This window comes from Phalangium opilio, unplaced genomic scaffold (genome assembly GCF_054372755.1).
Source record: "Phalangium opilio isolate 3A_F unplaced genomic scaffold, DU_Popi_V2 ptg000009l_1, whole genome shotgun sequence".
Classification (NCBI taxonomy): Eukaryota; Metazoa; Arthropoda; class Arachnida; order Opiliones; family Phalangiidae; genus Phalangium; species Phalangium opilio.
In genome coordinates this window covers 6,587,968-6,604,781 of record NW_028324146.1, presented here as the reverse complement: position 1 = coordinate 6,604,781, position 16,814 = coordinate 6,587,968, and the positions used below count along the sequence as shown (strand labels likewise).

At 36.4% G+C, this 16,814-nt stretch overlaps 1 protein-coding gene across 1 annotated transcript; it reads left to right on the top strand.

Moving 5' to 3' along the window:
• The first annotated feature begins 10,829 nt into the window (after positions 1 to 10,829).
• On the top strand, positions 10,830 to 13,658 carry LOC149713569 (uncharacterized). The gene is made up of 4 exons (XM_089843896.1): positions 10,830 to 11,329; positions 11,411 to 11,634; positions 12,006 to 12,313; positions 13,284 to 13,658. The coding sequence occupies exons 1-4, from the start codon at positions 11,203 to 11,205 to the stop codon at positions 13,504 to 13,506; spliced, it is 882 nt and encodes a 293-aa protein (XP_089700022.1). The 5' UTR covers positions 10,830 to 11,202; the 3' UTR covers positions 13,507 to 13,658.
• The last annotated feature ends 3,156 nt before the right edge of the window (positions 13,659 to 16,814 follow it).

Genomic DNA, 16,814 nt, shown 5'->3' with positions numbered 1-16,814 from the left:
GGTCTACTTAAATTTAACATTATTGTTAAACTTTAAAATTAACTTTAAATCACTGAGGCAATTCATACGCTGGTATAATTTGTTTTCGCTTCTCTGGAAAGCTAGTTAAAACTTGGGAACATACTTTAATGCTTTACTTTGCGGAGGTTAGATATCGTTAGCAAAAACTACCAAAAACTAATGACAGTACCCAGTAATGTTCCAATAATAAAACGCGTATACACTGTAAAAAATAAGCGTGCTTTTGGCATTCAAAAATGATAGGGACCGTTCAATTTTGAACAAGCCTGTATTGAAGCGTTCACATTTAACCAGAGGCATTCAATTTTGAACAAGGAGTGTTTTAGGCGTTCAAACCCAACCATGAGCATTCATTTTTGAATGAAAACTTAACTCTAGCATTCATTTTGAACAACTTATAAGTTGAATGAATCCTTATCCCATTCAATTTTGAATAACCGCCTTGCGCTAAAGAAGTGTTCAGATATGGTAGTTTTGGCGTTCTAATAGAATTGTATTAGTATTAGTAATAAAACAAGAGCGTTTTAGGCGTTCAAAAAAGAACTTTTTGACTTTCAATCGAGTGCATTATGGGCGTTCAAACGACAGCGATATGGGCGTTCAAATGGATTTGTTTTTGGCTTTAAAACAACACTCTAAGAAAAAAGGGTTTAATGGTTATTCAAATATGAACGAAATTGTTCAATCGCAAAAGGTGTGCAAAATAAAATTAATTCTGCCCTAAAATTAGTTGATTCCGCTGCTGTAAATTTGTACTACAAACAAAGCTTTCATTAAAAATACGATAACTTCTCAACAATTTACTATAACTTGCTTATTTACTGTGAATTTAATATGTATTTGTCTGTATAATCATAATTATACTATAATATCAAAGGAAATGTTACGGATTATTGCGTATTTCACCATTCCCTTATATTTACAAAGGCCTTCAAATAGTTTGATAATGTAATTTATTGCTACAAGGTTATAATCGGAAAGAACTTGATAATGAACACTTTCCTCAAGTTCAGACTTTCTTCATATAACTGAATTACTATTTAACACAACGGTTATGGTTTATGTGTTTCAAATTTACCTGCCCTCAGAAGATGTACAAGCCTTAAGCACATTAGATATCTTCCTTATCAGTGCGTATATTTAATATAGTATGCCTTACCATAACGCATTCAGCGATGAAATTTGAAATCAAATTTCTCTTTTCAAAATTCAACGCTATAGCTATCAAATTTCAATACTTCATCAAACGCTTGTCCACCATGTATTATTAAATGGTGAATTGCTCAATTTTGAACGTAAGCAATTGAATATGAACGCTTGATCAAACTCTGAGAGATGTTGCTCAAAATGAATGCATAAAAATTCACTATTAAACGTTCAATTTTCCAATTAAATTTGAGCGGTTTTCTGCTTAAATTTACACGATATACTAACCTCTTACGCGCCGTTCAAATATGAATGCGTGAGCGTTTAATTTTGAACAATAGTGCTCTGTTCAAATTTTAACGCAACGAAATTATTCAAATTTGAACGTTAAAGCGTAGCACCACAGTGTCGGGGCTATGCACGCCTAAGCATTCAAAGATGAACCTCACTTTTTTACAGTGTACCATACTGAAATAAAATAAATAAGCATGTTTATGATTATTGTTCAGGATGAGGAATGCTTTTGAACAACGTTACGGAGACAAGATAGCCATGCCCGTGTATTTCACACTGGGATTCTTGAAATGGACTGAACCGGTTTCAGAGAGCACAGAGCTGACTTTCGAAGGAGCCAAAAGCGTATTGCTCCTCTACGCCACGGGAAACATCATCGCAATTATCGTTTTCATCATTGAATACACAGTTCAAGTTTACAATTTGTGCTTCAAATAACACAGTAGCAAGTGATAATGCAGTACGTTGTTTTAGCTTCGATGGTGATTATATAATCAAGCTGGGAAACCAAGGTAAACCTCTCCGAATCGAGACGAGGTCTATCTACCCACTTAATTTTCTGGATATGCAACTATCGCTATTTATTGAAAAGCAACTACAGGCCTTAAAATTTTAAATAATGAATTATTCAAGCGTTATTGAAAGTACCAACAACTCTTTTGCCCTGTATACACTACGCTCTCATTTACACCTCAACAATATTTTTATTCATCCGGCATGATTGGTACCGTTTCTCCATACTAAAGCTATTAGCCGCTCAAAAAAATTGGAAGCATGTCCGATCATAAATATAACCGCGGCGATGTAATTGCGGTCATGATATACAATAAAGTATTATGTTGTAATATGTGGTAAAAAATAAACGGATTATCTTTGCTTTATAGATTGGATTGTTAGACAAAAAGATTAATATTAAGTTAAATGTACAACCACTATCTTTCGTATCTCAATTTATACTGAAGACTGAATCACTTTCTGTGATAACAGCCTTTCTCACTCCACTGCTCGATCACTAAAGTTCCACTCCTATCAGTGTCTTAATGGGTCCTAGATTCTTGATGTCATACAGCCTAGATATCGTTTCATATATCTGTGCAACGTTTCTCTCTCTTAGCATTTGCCTCTGCCCATTACAGGTTATCAGGTGAGTTTATCGCTTCGTCAAAAGATTGTTTAACCGTCACTTTCGTAAAATTAGCATCATATTGTTCCTCCGCGTTCGTCTTCGAAAAATTAAAATTTCGTTAGGTTGATCTCTTGGTAAATTTGTTTCAAATACTCTTTCTATTCCGGTTTTGACCTTATGCGTTTTCCTTCAGAGTTAAGGAAATATACATCCATTTTTCCTTTCGTTGCCCCTGATTTTCTTTCTACTTCTTTCTTCCAGCCCTTGGGAGTCCGCCCTGATTGTCTTCTGAACTACTACTTGATGTTTCTTCTGTTGTTCAGTCTATTTCATCTTGCTAGGTATGGTTTTCTTATTTTTTTTTCTCTTCCTCATTGTAGAAAAATTTGAACCTAACAATTTAAAAATTTACCTTTACCAACCCCTTAAAAAACGGATTTGGAATGCTTGAACGACCGCAGAAAATTACAAAGAGACGCTCATCCTAACCAGAGCCTCACCGGGACAACTACGCTGTAATGCTTGCCTGTAATTCAACAATGTCGATGATTGCATGAGTCAAGAAGATAACGTACCACTTAGAAGAAAATTAGTGGTGTCTCGATTCACATACTAGTTGTTTGGCTTTCAGCGCTAATCTAGAACAATAACTTCAAATCGGATAAGCTATTGTTCAACGCTACTAAACTAAGAGAACTATGCAAAATATTAATATATTAACATGACAATTTCATCTCGTCAAAAATATACAAATTTTAGGTGAAACGTCAACATATTTCAATACAGTCGCGGTAGCTTAAAAAAATTTTCTAGCCTGTTTTTTTTTCAGAAAAAGCTTTAATTACGTCACTAAAATCAATACAATGCAGGATGTTTATTCTATACTTATTAGAGATTAACTGCTTAATTCTGATTGCAACATGCAATTTCTGAGCTCGTTCTTGTTGAACTTTAATATAAGAAATGACGTTTCACCTTTGCAGTTTATAACCATTATTGAAAGAAAGATTCTCTATAGAAAGATTTCTTTGAGAGTGAAAAATAAAGCGGGGAAATATAGTGGCTAGATTATTCAGCAAAATAAATATCGGGAAAATTACCTAAATACGAGGTTTAGATACCAAGAAAAGAATGAAAAATATGAAAAGATATCGAATAGGTTTCGATACCTTAGAAAAATTAATATTTTATTTTTCTTAATCTGTTGTTTGGAATTGATAAACCGTTGGAATTCGGTTAAAGCAAAATTGAGTGACTTGTTACTAATCAGAGTGATACTTTGAAGTTACGAACGGGGACTATGGTTTCGATTTTTCAGTTGGTCTGAAGACTTAAAACAATTTTGCTCTCCCAAAATTAAAGTCAACGAAGTGAGAGAATAGAACGATGACATGGTTAGCTGTAGCTTGGGTTACGTATACTTTTCTCTCTGTGCTCACCTGCGAATCTTTTTGTGAAGGGTAGATGGAGCCATGGTACCAATTGTAGGCTAGGAACCACTTTTGAAAAGGGGGTTCTGGTTAGAAAGTGGTTTCACAACTTAATTTTTCCTCGAAGCGTGAGGTCATAGTATTGCCAGAAGTTTATGACTTCTTATCCTGGGAAGTATTGGACTCAAACCATATCCGGAACCATCTCTGTTAGCCAACTTCTTATTAGGTCCGATCACCGCGCCACCTACGGCATTTCCCTCATTCTCAGTTGGCAGGCTGATTTGCGCGCCAGCAGCGGGCAAGTAACGAAACATTAAGGTGTGTCCTGTGGTTTGAGGTAACGAATCGGAAAATTCCGTTCAAACTAGTGTAGGGTCCATACCCACGAATTGTAATGGATTTTCAGAGAGTTATAAACAGACGGCTTTTCAACGATTGGCGTTGAAGAAGTTTTGAACACGCCCCACAGTTTGAGAGCCACAGCCTCTCGGCGTGGGATTTTTTTCAGTAGACTAAATCGTTTTCCTTTAGTGGGGAGGAAACTTTCGTTCCTCTTTTACGATTGCCATAGGCAATTTTGACTAGCAGGGATGGATACAATACAAAGCCTAGTGTCCAATACAGGATAAGAAGTCATCAACTTCTGGTATTGCCTACTACTTGAACAAGAAATATGGGGCCCCTAATTCACGAGGGGCCCTGGGCTATAGCCCATATAGCCCATGCCTTAAGATGGCACTGGAATACGTATATGCAACATCCGGACCTCGCTCGCAGTTCACAAAATGCAACATTGATTCCTACTGCACTATTATCGTTAGGGTTAAGAAGTACGCGGCGATGTGCTAAGATTACGAGAAACGTTCAGCCTCCCAATTGCAGGGCTTTTACCAAAGGTTTACGCAATTGCGGGCTTTCTTATCATTTACAGTAAATCAATCGCCTTATATACCATAAATTAGTAAAGCTACAAAAATTGTGTAATTTGTTCGCTAGAAGCCAAACGTTAACAATAGCTATGATTAAATTGATTTTAGGAGTAACGTTTCTCAAAACAACTTAACTAGAATTAAGGTAAATTACTGACGATTAAAATAATTAATGTCAATTATATTTATTTAGTTTTTTAAGAATAACACATTAATTGTGTAGATAGCACACGTTTCGACTAGGAGAGGTTAATTTGGTTCCCCAACTTGTTACCTCTCCGAGTGATGATAACGTCAGGGAGAGGTATTACACTGGACGAAACGGTGTGTGTCTGTCTGTCACCGCGTCCACAGTTGGCAAATCGGAGCAAATGTATTTGCAATCTACGGACCGCGTTCGCAGCTCGCAGAAAGCAATATTGGCTTCTACCTGGGATAGATGTAATTTTAGAAGCAGGGATGGAGAACGGTTAGTATTTTCTTCAGTCCGACTCATAGCCCAGTATAAAGCCCCTCCCTCCGACACGTAACGAAAAACCCCACCCCCTCCCTCTAAAATTACATCTATCCCTGGTACTGCGTAAATAAACACGAAACTAAAATAGGTTTTCTGAATTTCCTAGTGTTTTAATGCGTAGAAGTGCAGCAGATGTTTCTGAAGGTTCATTTACATGGTTTCTAAAAATCTGCTTGTGCGAGAACTTTTCGTTAGTGACAGAGCTAGAGATTTTTTTATTTACGTTTTTACAGGCTCAAGCGCAAGCTTCAAGCATTTTGATTTACATGCTTTTAAAAATATATTTTAAGATATAACTTGAAATTGTTCAGATTTTAGTCAAGCCTAAATGTTTCAAACTTTTCTTAAGCCTAATTTTATAAATATGTGTTTGGCCTATTATTAAAATATGTGTTAAGCCTTTATTGCAGTCATTGTTGTCACGATATCAAAGACCAACTTTTTTGATAGAAAAAATACCTTTACTGGCTTTGGGTGTACGTTTCGATTTAATATTAAAATTAGCTTATTCCAAAATAAGGTGGTTCATCCATACCATTTGGCTCAATAAAAAACTTAAGGTCAATTTGAAACATTTTCCATTTCAAAGAGGCCAGGTGTATAACTAATGTCCAGTTAAAATTTTGTCAAAATGATAAAAAACTGAATTTTCATTGATGGAGGTAGCTTCTTTTGGCGCTTGCTAGAAAAAACCAAATGCGTTTTGGTTGCGGAATGAGCTTGTAAAAAACCAAACCAAGGAACAAGCAAAGCTACAAGAATCTATGTAAATGGCCGAGCTTGAGCTTGTGCAGAAAAGATTTAAAATATTTCAAGCAAAATCCTGTTTTTACGAGCTACAATCGTGCATGTAAATGAGCCTTTAAGAGATTTATAATTACAAGTCCGTGGAGTTAATTTGAAGTTAATGGCTTTTTGGAAGTTTAATTTGTTTATAACTTAATTTAATGGTGTATTGGGAAAAATCCAATAAAACACGTCTCGCTGTAGGCTTTAGGATCATGAGAGTGAAGCCAACTTTAGCTTGTTTATGTGTAACGGGAATCTTAGGCCTTTTAATATTTTATTCGAGTGAGAACGGAACGAATGAGGAACATTTAAACGTTCTTGAGTCATAATAGTTAAGTAAACCTTGAGTTAAATTGGTTAAACTAGTATACCGTGCGGGTAATTTCAAGAACTAAAGGAAAGATAACTAATATGTGTTTTCAAAGTGAACTTTAGTCAAAGAATATTGAAGAAATACCGAAAGAACAAAATCCAAAGTAAAAAAGCTATCCGCTGTAATACTGCATAGTTTCTGCTGGTCAAAAGTAAGCTTAATTTTCTTTTAAGAGATTTTGTGAATGTGTATATATGGGCATTGATCGCGGGGTACGGCGAAAAATTTGTAATTCCTTTTTACCTCAGTCACTATGACCAGCCTCTAATTTCATAACCCCCCCCCCCCTCGAAAATTACATCTATCCCTGGTACTACGTAAACAAACACGAATGTAAAATAGGTTTTCTGAATTTCCTTGTGTTTTAATGCGTAGAAGTGCAGCAGAAGTTTCTAAGCGATTTATAATTACACTTCCGTCGAGTTAATTGAAGTTATTGCTTTTGGGAAGTTTAATTTAATTATAACTTAATTTAATGATGTATAGGCAAAACTCCAATAAAACACGTCTCGCTTTTTGGCGCCTTGCTGTAGGCTTTAGGATCATGAGACTGAAGCCAACTTTAGCTTATGTTCTTGAGTCATAATAACTACAACGGCGAACTAGTAAACCTCGAATTACCTTGCGGGTAATTTCAAGAACTAAAGGAAAAATATAACTAATATGTGTTTTCAAAGAATATTGAAGAAAGAACAAAATTCGAAGTAAAAAAACTATCCGCTGTAATATTGCATAGTTTCTGCTGGTCAAAAGTAAGCTCAATTTGCTTTTAAGAGAAATACTTCCATTTTGTGAATGTGTATATATGGGCATCGATCTTTTAAGAAAAAGTGGCCCAATATTTGTACTGAGTTTTGTCAAAATGTTTTAGATAAATTATGGTTAAGAAAATATATAGTTAAACTTTCCTCCTTTAACAGCTCGAATTTTGAACACTTTTCGAAAAACCCATTTTTGTTTTGGTTTCATGAAATGAATACTTTAAAGGCACATTATTAGATTCAAAATCACTCTATCCATAGATCATAACCACTAGACTAACACGTAATCTAGAGAAAATTAGAATGAATTATTGATTTTTCTATTTAAATCTTTAAGTCGAAGTATAAATGTTCCGATTGGATTATGGATTAATTCTCTACTATTATGGAATAAAATGGACGATATGTAAAATCATAAAATGAGAAGCGTCTTGGAACTAGTATTAAAGGAGGGCATGTAATTAAGCTTGTGTGATTGAGTACATTTGATTAGGCGCTGAACCTAGCGGCAGAGTCTTATCAGCGCCACCCCCCTCCCCTAATTGTCGCTCATCTCTGTTCCCGAATGGTACCAGCGGAACCACCGTCAAGGCAAGCGGGATCGGCCGGCGGGCACGGCCATCGCCCCTTGAGCTGGTGACGAAAGCGTTACACCGTCAGCAGCAAGCCCAGACAGGAGGAGGTCGGTGACAGGGAAGGACTAAGGCAGCAGAAGGCTCGAAGGGACGGGGGAGTTTACTCCGAGCACAGCAGGGCCAAAGGGTTCAGACGTGTATCCTCGACTCTCAGAGGTGTGCCAGAATCGGGGGCGAGCCAAGGCAAGACCTGAGCGAGGGCGAAGCGGCCAAGCATAACGTTCGCGGAACGGGGCAAGGAACAGGCGGAACCAGGTGCGAACCCATGGAATACCCGAACCGGCATACCGAACACGGACCCCCTTCGTCACGAAAAGATCTTATGATCTGCTCCACCAGGTTGATTACCCGATGAAGCGGGAGGGGGTAAGCGTCATACACAGGGATTAGCAGGTGACCTCTCCCATAATCCTCTTCGATCTAACTTAGAGAAAAAAACTCGGGGATGTTCGCGCACTTTAAGACTGAAATAAGCCCATTTAAAATTTGACGCAACGTTTCAGGCTAATTAAAAGGGGTGGGCCTTCTTGTTTTATATAAATATATATAAAAATATATAAAACACACAAACGATGCAGGGAGGCTTATATTAAAATACAGTTTCACTGTCGTCAGTTGTAGAACTTTCTGGTCTAAAATGGATAACGTCAATCGCAAAATTCGAATTGGCGTCATTGAGGTAAGAAAAAACTACACGTTCGTGCACTGCCTCCTTTATGTATCAAGTAGAGAGCTGCATGGAAAAGGTTAATATCTATTTACCGTGTAACCATGGAAAACCGTGGGAAAGAATGGTTTTTCTAGTAATATCACATATTCGGATCGGGAATGGACGAAAAAGCCAATATGGAATGGAAGTGGTTAAATTGATATACATATTAGTTTGGAAATGGTTGGTAAATGGATAGAACCTATTTTCTATGGAAGATCCTAAAATTCTGAAAAGACTTAAAAAGGGTTTAGCCACAGAGTAATGGCAGCTCTCTGCCTTTGACTGTATTAGACTACATATATGGCAGTATAACATAGGTGCCACTACTACTCCTCTCTCTCAGTTTGTTATAGCCTAGTTATTTGCTAGCTAAGCTAACTGTTCCCGTCTTCTAGCTCATCCTCCTATTACGTTAGCCCGAGATTCACGGCTATTATAGACCTGTGTCAATCAATCCATTGTAAGTTTTTGCGCCAAATTCTCGGAATAAATATTTTGGGAAGTGACTCATGCTACTTGGCGACGGGCGAGCAAGAGTCCCTCAGTCCAGTCAGATTTTTTTACAGTTGTTCAGCCCCCTTATTTTTCCTAAAATTTCCGATGAAGAACGGGTATTGCAGTGGTAATTTTGGGCCAAACCAAGGCGCTCAAGGGTTATATTCTTTCGAACACTAAGGAATGGTTATGTTTTTATGCTATTGTGCATTTCGGTAATGGTTGGAAATGCAATAACGTTTCTAAATTGGGAATGGGGATGGTTGGTACTTGGAAACCACGGATAGATAACGGATGGGTAGGTTGATGAAATCTATGCTTGGAATTGGTAAAAAAAATTAACAAAAATGGTATCGAAATAGTAACGTTTGAAACTGAAATGTAGCTCTCTAGTATCAAGGTCAATATCCACACTTATGAAGAGAGTTGAAGGGTTGTACCTTTGTAGTATACGATAGTGAATACCTTAATGAAAAAATCGACTACATTGGGAAATCTAATAGGTAATTTTCTCAATTGTTATCAGGAAACATTACTTGTCGAAATCACTAGAAATTTCATTCGAACAGTGAAGCAAATTCTTCAATCCTTTGGCAATGTTAGGTATAAAGATAACAAGTTTATTTTATCGATGTCGAATGTTATATTATTTTTGCCTTTCATTTTTAGTGTCGAAGAAATTCTCATATCGAAATACGAAGTTGAAGACATGGATTTATTTAATGATATTCCCGAAGTATGGTATTTTGATTATAAAATGTTGTCAGTGGTAGCGCTGTCTTTCAGCCTACCTTTATCCGAGCTATTTCTGTCAGACGCAACTTTTCCGTTTCGATTTTTACCATGAAACTATTTTAAATGCGCGTAGGTAATGGACATCTTTTTCATGCCGCTCGATTACACCCTCTTGTGTAAATCCAAGAATTTCAATATATCTCGTCTGAGTACCGTTGTTCGAAACACTTGGACTTTCATCATGTCACCCGCTCCCCTTGCCATCACCAAATCAAGTTCAAATTTCTTGAACATCCAAAAAAACGTGAGCTTATAAAACTCAAAAAAGGGACGCAGAACGAACAATTGCAATACTCAAATATTTGCATTCAAAAGCGCGAAAAAAGGAGAAAATTATTCCAGTAGATTTGGTCTGTTGTTGATTTACTCATATTAAGAACAAAGTATTTTCAGTATCCCGTAAGAGCCTATCATACTATGAGGGATGAACCCATTTTTAGCAAATTTAGTGGCTCCCTCTACTGGCTACGTACATAATTATAAAATGTTCGAAAAACATAAATCTTTGACGTGCAGCCTCTCGATTGCCCTGAGAACGAATTTTAAGGCATTAAATAAAAGAGTAGTCATAACAAGTTTGTGAAGAAGTACGAGTGCAAGGTATAATGAGTCGATATTACCACAAGGTGATATTACCAATAGACGCTTTTACCATGGAAGAACTAGGCGAGATGGAACAGCCCCCTAGTGTTGAAAAACCTGTCGTCCAAAAACTTGAATACCCCCTTTAGATTCCTCCTCCCTTCCTAAAGGTGGGTATGTGGAAAGGCTTCGCGCGTCGGTTGGCGCGCGCCAGTTCAATTTCAAATTTTAGTGAACAAGGCTTACGCTACTCTCGCCAAGTTTCGAGAGATGGACGGTTCAGCGCTACCTTGGCTTTAAACCTCAACGTTAACAGCTGTAACCAATAGCAAATCAGAGGCGCGCGAATATTGCGCAGACCGAAATTTGTGTTCCCACTATCTCGGAGAGCTCTCCTACGTCATTCGCTTCATTTCTTGTAGAGGCTCCGCTATCTTCGTCGCTGTTCCATCTCGCGTAGTTCTTCCATGTTTTTACTTCTTCAATTTTCTTGGTAATAAGTGAAAAAAAAATGTTGAAGATCTTTATTGATGAAGTGCTTTTGGTTAGGTTTGCGAATGTTTGGTCTTGTGCTTAGTTTTAGTCTCTCTGTTCATGTCTTGGCTCACCACCGTTGAAATCGCAAAGAGAAAGAAACAACTATGGACTCGTTTAAGAAGAACATTTTTCAGACACGTTGAACATCACATATGGAATAATGTATTTCTATTCTTCTTCGAGCGTATGTATCGCCACTAAACAAATAGCTTCATTGCAAACTAAGATCATGGAGAATCATGTTATCAACTTATTTATGTTGCAGCTTACTCTCGTATTCCATTGATTGGCAAGTGGAAGGTAGTTTGCGCGTGTTGGCTTTTCTGCGTCATGTTTGTCAACATTGAAATCTCGAGTTATCTCAAGTCCGAATTCACGGAGATAAACTACGACAAAATCGAAACTGTGCAAAATCTGATCGAAAAACGTGGGAAATTCAAGATAGGAGTTATGCAAGGAGGCTTTGAACAGAGATTCATACAAGAAAAGGTACTGCACCCCTGAACTACATTACCTAGTATCAAAAGTTAATGACTTCTAGCCAGGGAAGTATATTCAAAAGCATCTTTGTTAGCGTAACCTACGCAAAAATAATTAAGGTCAGTTCAAACTTGGGTGAAGGTGGTGGTTTTACCTTATCATCGATATATATATATATATTGTCGCGTGTTGGCGCGCTTAACTATCCTTCTATTAATGGTCATTAATAAAAAGGAATTTGCTGTGGTTCGTTGAGGTTTTTAAAGGTTCATTATTTAATTCTAACGGTATTAGAATTATTAAATACAACTAATTTCTGCCTATAGGCAGCGAGAGAGGCAATGTGGAATATTTTCAAAGCCAATTTGCTGTACTTCCAGAGTTTAACGGATTCAACTTTTGCAAAGTTGGACGAGATTCTGCAGGACGAAAATTGTGGTCCTTTAGTGTCAGTTGAGGAACTTGCCTTGGGGAACGTTTTCGACGATATTCGAGAAAGGAAACTGGTCTTAATCTCCGGCTCTATCACCGTCTTGAGCCTAATGACTCACCGATTTTACAACACAGAGAACCTCTACGATTGGAAAGAGAGCTACTTTACATCACCTCCCATCGACAACAGCTACGCGGTTATGCTCTACTCGAAACGCTTTGCATTAACACCCCAGGCTAAAATATTCAATAAAATGTGAGTATTTCCAAGGAGTTTTTCGATTTTGAAACGACACACCACCTATAACGCTTTAGTTTGGAGTCACCTGGTGAGCAAGGTCACCTAGTATTTTTCAAGATAATGAACACTCCATTAGTTACAAACAGAGAAACAAACACACAGGTGGAGTCCAACATATTTAGTTACAAACAGAGAAACAAACACACAGGTGGAGTCCAACGTCTTATGGGATTTTTAGTCATTTCCCTTATTACACCAAGAGGCAATATCAGACGGAGCCCGAGTTCACTACACGTTGGAGGCTAGCCTTGAGCTCGGTATTATCTATCAACTATGCACATCATTTTATCTTTTTCCATACTCGAATTATCCACAAAAACTTGCATGTTAAATCTTGGAAGAGGGAACATTATAACCGTTTTCTCCTCCAAGGTTAAATTGTATTATATCCACAACTTTGTTTAGAAATAATCGGTTATACACCAATTTGTTGATAAGGGATAGAAAATGCCGAGCTAGAGTCTATAGCCAACTCCTGCTGCCTCTAGCGGTGCTTTAAGTGATTATCAGCAGGAAATAACGGAATGGTCTATTGAAAGAATGGTGGCGTTTTTAGAGCACTATCTGAACCCTTTGAAAGCTGCAATAATGAAGTTGACAGATCTCTACTCCCTTTAGTCCCTATTTAATCCCAAAAATGGAATGACCACGGAGTACCTAAATCTAACATTATTGTTAAAATATTACCCAAATGGTTTCAAAACTTAAAAAAATTAACTTTAAAGTATGGTATAATTTGTTTCGGCTTCTCTGGAAAGTAGATGCCGCGAAAAGTGCTCTTGTTGAAAGTTGAGAAAACCCTAGTTTAATGCTTATCTTTGAGGTAGCCAATGACAGTATCCAGTAATGTTCCCATAATATAACGCATATACTCTACCGAAATAAATAAAATAAATAAGCATATTGTTTTATGATTATTGTTCAGGATGAGGAATGCTTTTGAACAACGTTACGGAGACAAGATAGCCATGCCCGTGTATTTCACAATGGGATTCTTGAAATGGACTGAACCGGTTTCAGAGAGCACAGAGCTGACTTTCGAAGGAGCCAAAAGCGTATTTCTCCTCTACGCCAAGGGAAATATCATCGCAATTATAGTTTTCATCATTGAATACACAGTTCAAGTTTACAATTTGTGCTTCAAATAACACAGTAGCAAGCGATATTGCAGTACGTTGTTTTAACTTCGATTGTGATTATATAATCAAGCTGGGAAACCAAGGTAAACCTCTCCGAATCGAGACGAGGTCTATCTACCCACTTAATTTTCTGGATATGCAACTATCGCTATTTATTGAAAAGCAACTACAGGCCTTAAAATTTTAAATAATGAATTATTCAAGCGTTATTGAAAGTACCAACAACTCTTTTGCCCTGTATACACTACGCTCTCATTTACACCTCAACAATATTTTTATTCATCCGGCATGATTGGTACCGTTTCTCCATACTAAAGCTATTAGCCGCTCAAAAAAATTGGAAGCATGTCCGATCATAAATATAACCGCGGCGATGTAATTGCGGTCATGATATACAATAAAGTATTATGTTGTAATATGTGGTAAAAAATAAACGGATTATCTTTGCTTTATAGATTGGATTGTTAGACAAAAAGATTAATATTAAGTTAAATGTACAACCACTATCTTTCGTATCTCAATTTATACTGAAGACTGAATCACTTTCTGTGATAACAGCCTTTCTCACTCCACTGCTCGATCACTAAAGTTCCACTCCTATCAGTGTCTTAATGGGTCCTAGATTCTTGATGTCATACAGCCTAGATATCGTTTCATATATCTGTGCAACGTTTCTCTCTCTTAGCATTTGCCTCTGCCCATTACAGGTTATCAGGTGAGTTTATACAGTTTATATTCTGGATATGCAACAATCACTATTTAATGATAAGCAACTACAAGCGTTAAAAATTTAAATAATGAACTACTCACGCGTTATTTAGAGTTCCATTGACAACTCGATTGGCCTGTATACACTATACCCTCTCATTAAACCTCATCAATATTCTTAATTATCCAGCAGTATTGTTAACTTTTCTTCATACTTAAGATATTAGCCGCTCAAAAAAGGACTTGCAACAAAAATTGAAGCTTGCCCGATCAGACCTATAACCGCAGCGATCTAATTGCGGTCAGGATATACAATAGAGGATTATGTTGTAATATGTGGTAATAAATAAACGGATTACTTTGCTTTAGCTTAGATTATTAGACAAAAAGATTAATATTAAGTTAAATGTACAACCACTATCTTACGTATCTCAACTTATATTGAAGACTGAATCACTTCAGACTCTTGGTTCTATCATATAGATAATGTTGTAATATGTAGTAATAAATAAACGAGTTAGTTTGCTTTAGCTTAGATTATTAGACAACAAGTTGTAAAAACCGAAATTTACCTCTCCTAGTCAAGAGGACATTCACAACTGGTTTCCAGTATAAACACTATTGTCTCGTTTCACCTCAACGATATTCTTAGTTTGCCAACATAAGTTTTACTGTTATATATCACCAAAGCTGACTTGTGGTTAGATGCAATGAAAGTCAATGCACACCATTACAAGAATGAAAATCACGAAGCTACAACCAAATTGTGATTAGCCCTTTCATTCATCTAATTGGTGATTTTTCTATTATAAAATCGAAACCTTATTATTCAAACGTGTATTTAACTTTCGGCTCATTCTGAACCGTTAATGTCTCTTCAATGCAGACACGAAAATCAACACCCATAGTTTACTTCATAGTTCAAACGGTTCCTATTCATCGAGAGTCGAATGTTTTTTCCTGTTCTTGAGATCAGTAGCGGTATGAACTACATACTTGCCCAGAATCGCGGCAGTTTTCACTCTTCTAATATTGTGAGAGTAGCATCACCATGGGTGTTCTTTTCAAACGTTCCGCCAAATCATTCATCGGAGGTGAATATGCGTTAGTGTATTGATGTTGAATTCCATAATATTCTTGGAACTCCTTTGAACTATACTCGCCGCCATAAATCGTCTGGACGAAGGTATTTATTTTTTCTGCCCAATTACCTTTCAACGTAGGTTATACGTCTTGAAACATGACAATACGGTGTATTTCGTAGCTCCATATAATCATCGATAAAGATGACATAATATATCAACCCCCGCTGGGGATGTAATTGGCGAGTGCACAGGTTCCAATGGTCTTTGACTTTAAATATTCCCGATGCTATATTGACCAGTCTGAATCATGTACATGCCCTTACAAAAATCTTCTTAAGAGTTCAAAAGGAATTTCTTTGGAACCCTACGGAGCCCTTGGGATCATTTTCTAAAGAAACTATTTCCAAAGACTTCTTTGGAATTTCCTAAAGAATTCTTGAGATAAATTTCCAAAGAATGTCTTGGGATTATTTTCTAAAGAAATTCATTAGGAATTCTAGAGAAACATTTCCTAAGAATGTCTAGGGATTATTTTCTAAAGAAATTCTTTAGGAATTCTAGAGATAAATTTCCAAAGAACGTCTTGGGATTATTTTCTAAAGAAATTCTTTAGGAATTCTAGACATAAATTTCCAAAGAATGTCTTGGGATTATTTTCTAAAGAAATTATTTAGGAATTCTAGAGATAAATTTCCAAAGTAGGTCAAGGGGTTGTTTTCCAAAGAAATTCTTTAGAAATTCTTGAGATAAATTTCCAAAGAACGTCTAGGGAATATTTTCCAACGAAATTCTTTAGGAATACTTGAGATAAATTTCCAAAGAAAGTCTAGGGTTTATTTCCCAAAGAAATTCGTAGGAATTATTGAGATAAATGTCCAATGGAGCTCTAGGGTTTATTTTCCAAAGAAATTCGATACGAATTCTATCGAGATAAATTGCCAAAGAAGATCTAGGGTTTATTTTCCAACGAAATTCGTTTGGAATTCAAGAGATAAATTTCCAAAGAAGGTTTATTTTCCAACTAAATTAGTTAAGAATTTTAGAGATGAATTTCAAATAGCCAGATATATTGCAATTATGCTTTACATATAATTATCTCAAAATATTTTACCCAAATTGTTTAGCTAAAGTTTTCCTTGATAGACATTAACTTGATGGTTAAAAAAATTAAGGCTCAGCAAGCGCTGAAATGGAATGTTATATTTACCTATTTTTTTATTTTTTATTTTTATTTTTTTTTTGCTTTTAATAATCCGTGAGGTGTTTATGTAAAGGATAAAATAGATTAAAAGTAAAATAAGAGTAATTTAAATCGTAATGTTTAGATTTACAGGGAATCTAAGCTGTCAGTCGGAATTTTTGGTCAATTCTCTTATGGCGTGTTTTATCTTTATTGCGAGCGTAATAAGAGTCCAAAATAAATATTTTTTTAAAAACATTGTAGAGAAAATTAGGTTAAACGCGTTTCTGATACTCGAAAAACTCTCAGTGAATATACATTATTAAATTTAACAACAACGTCTG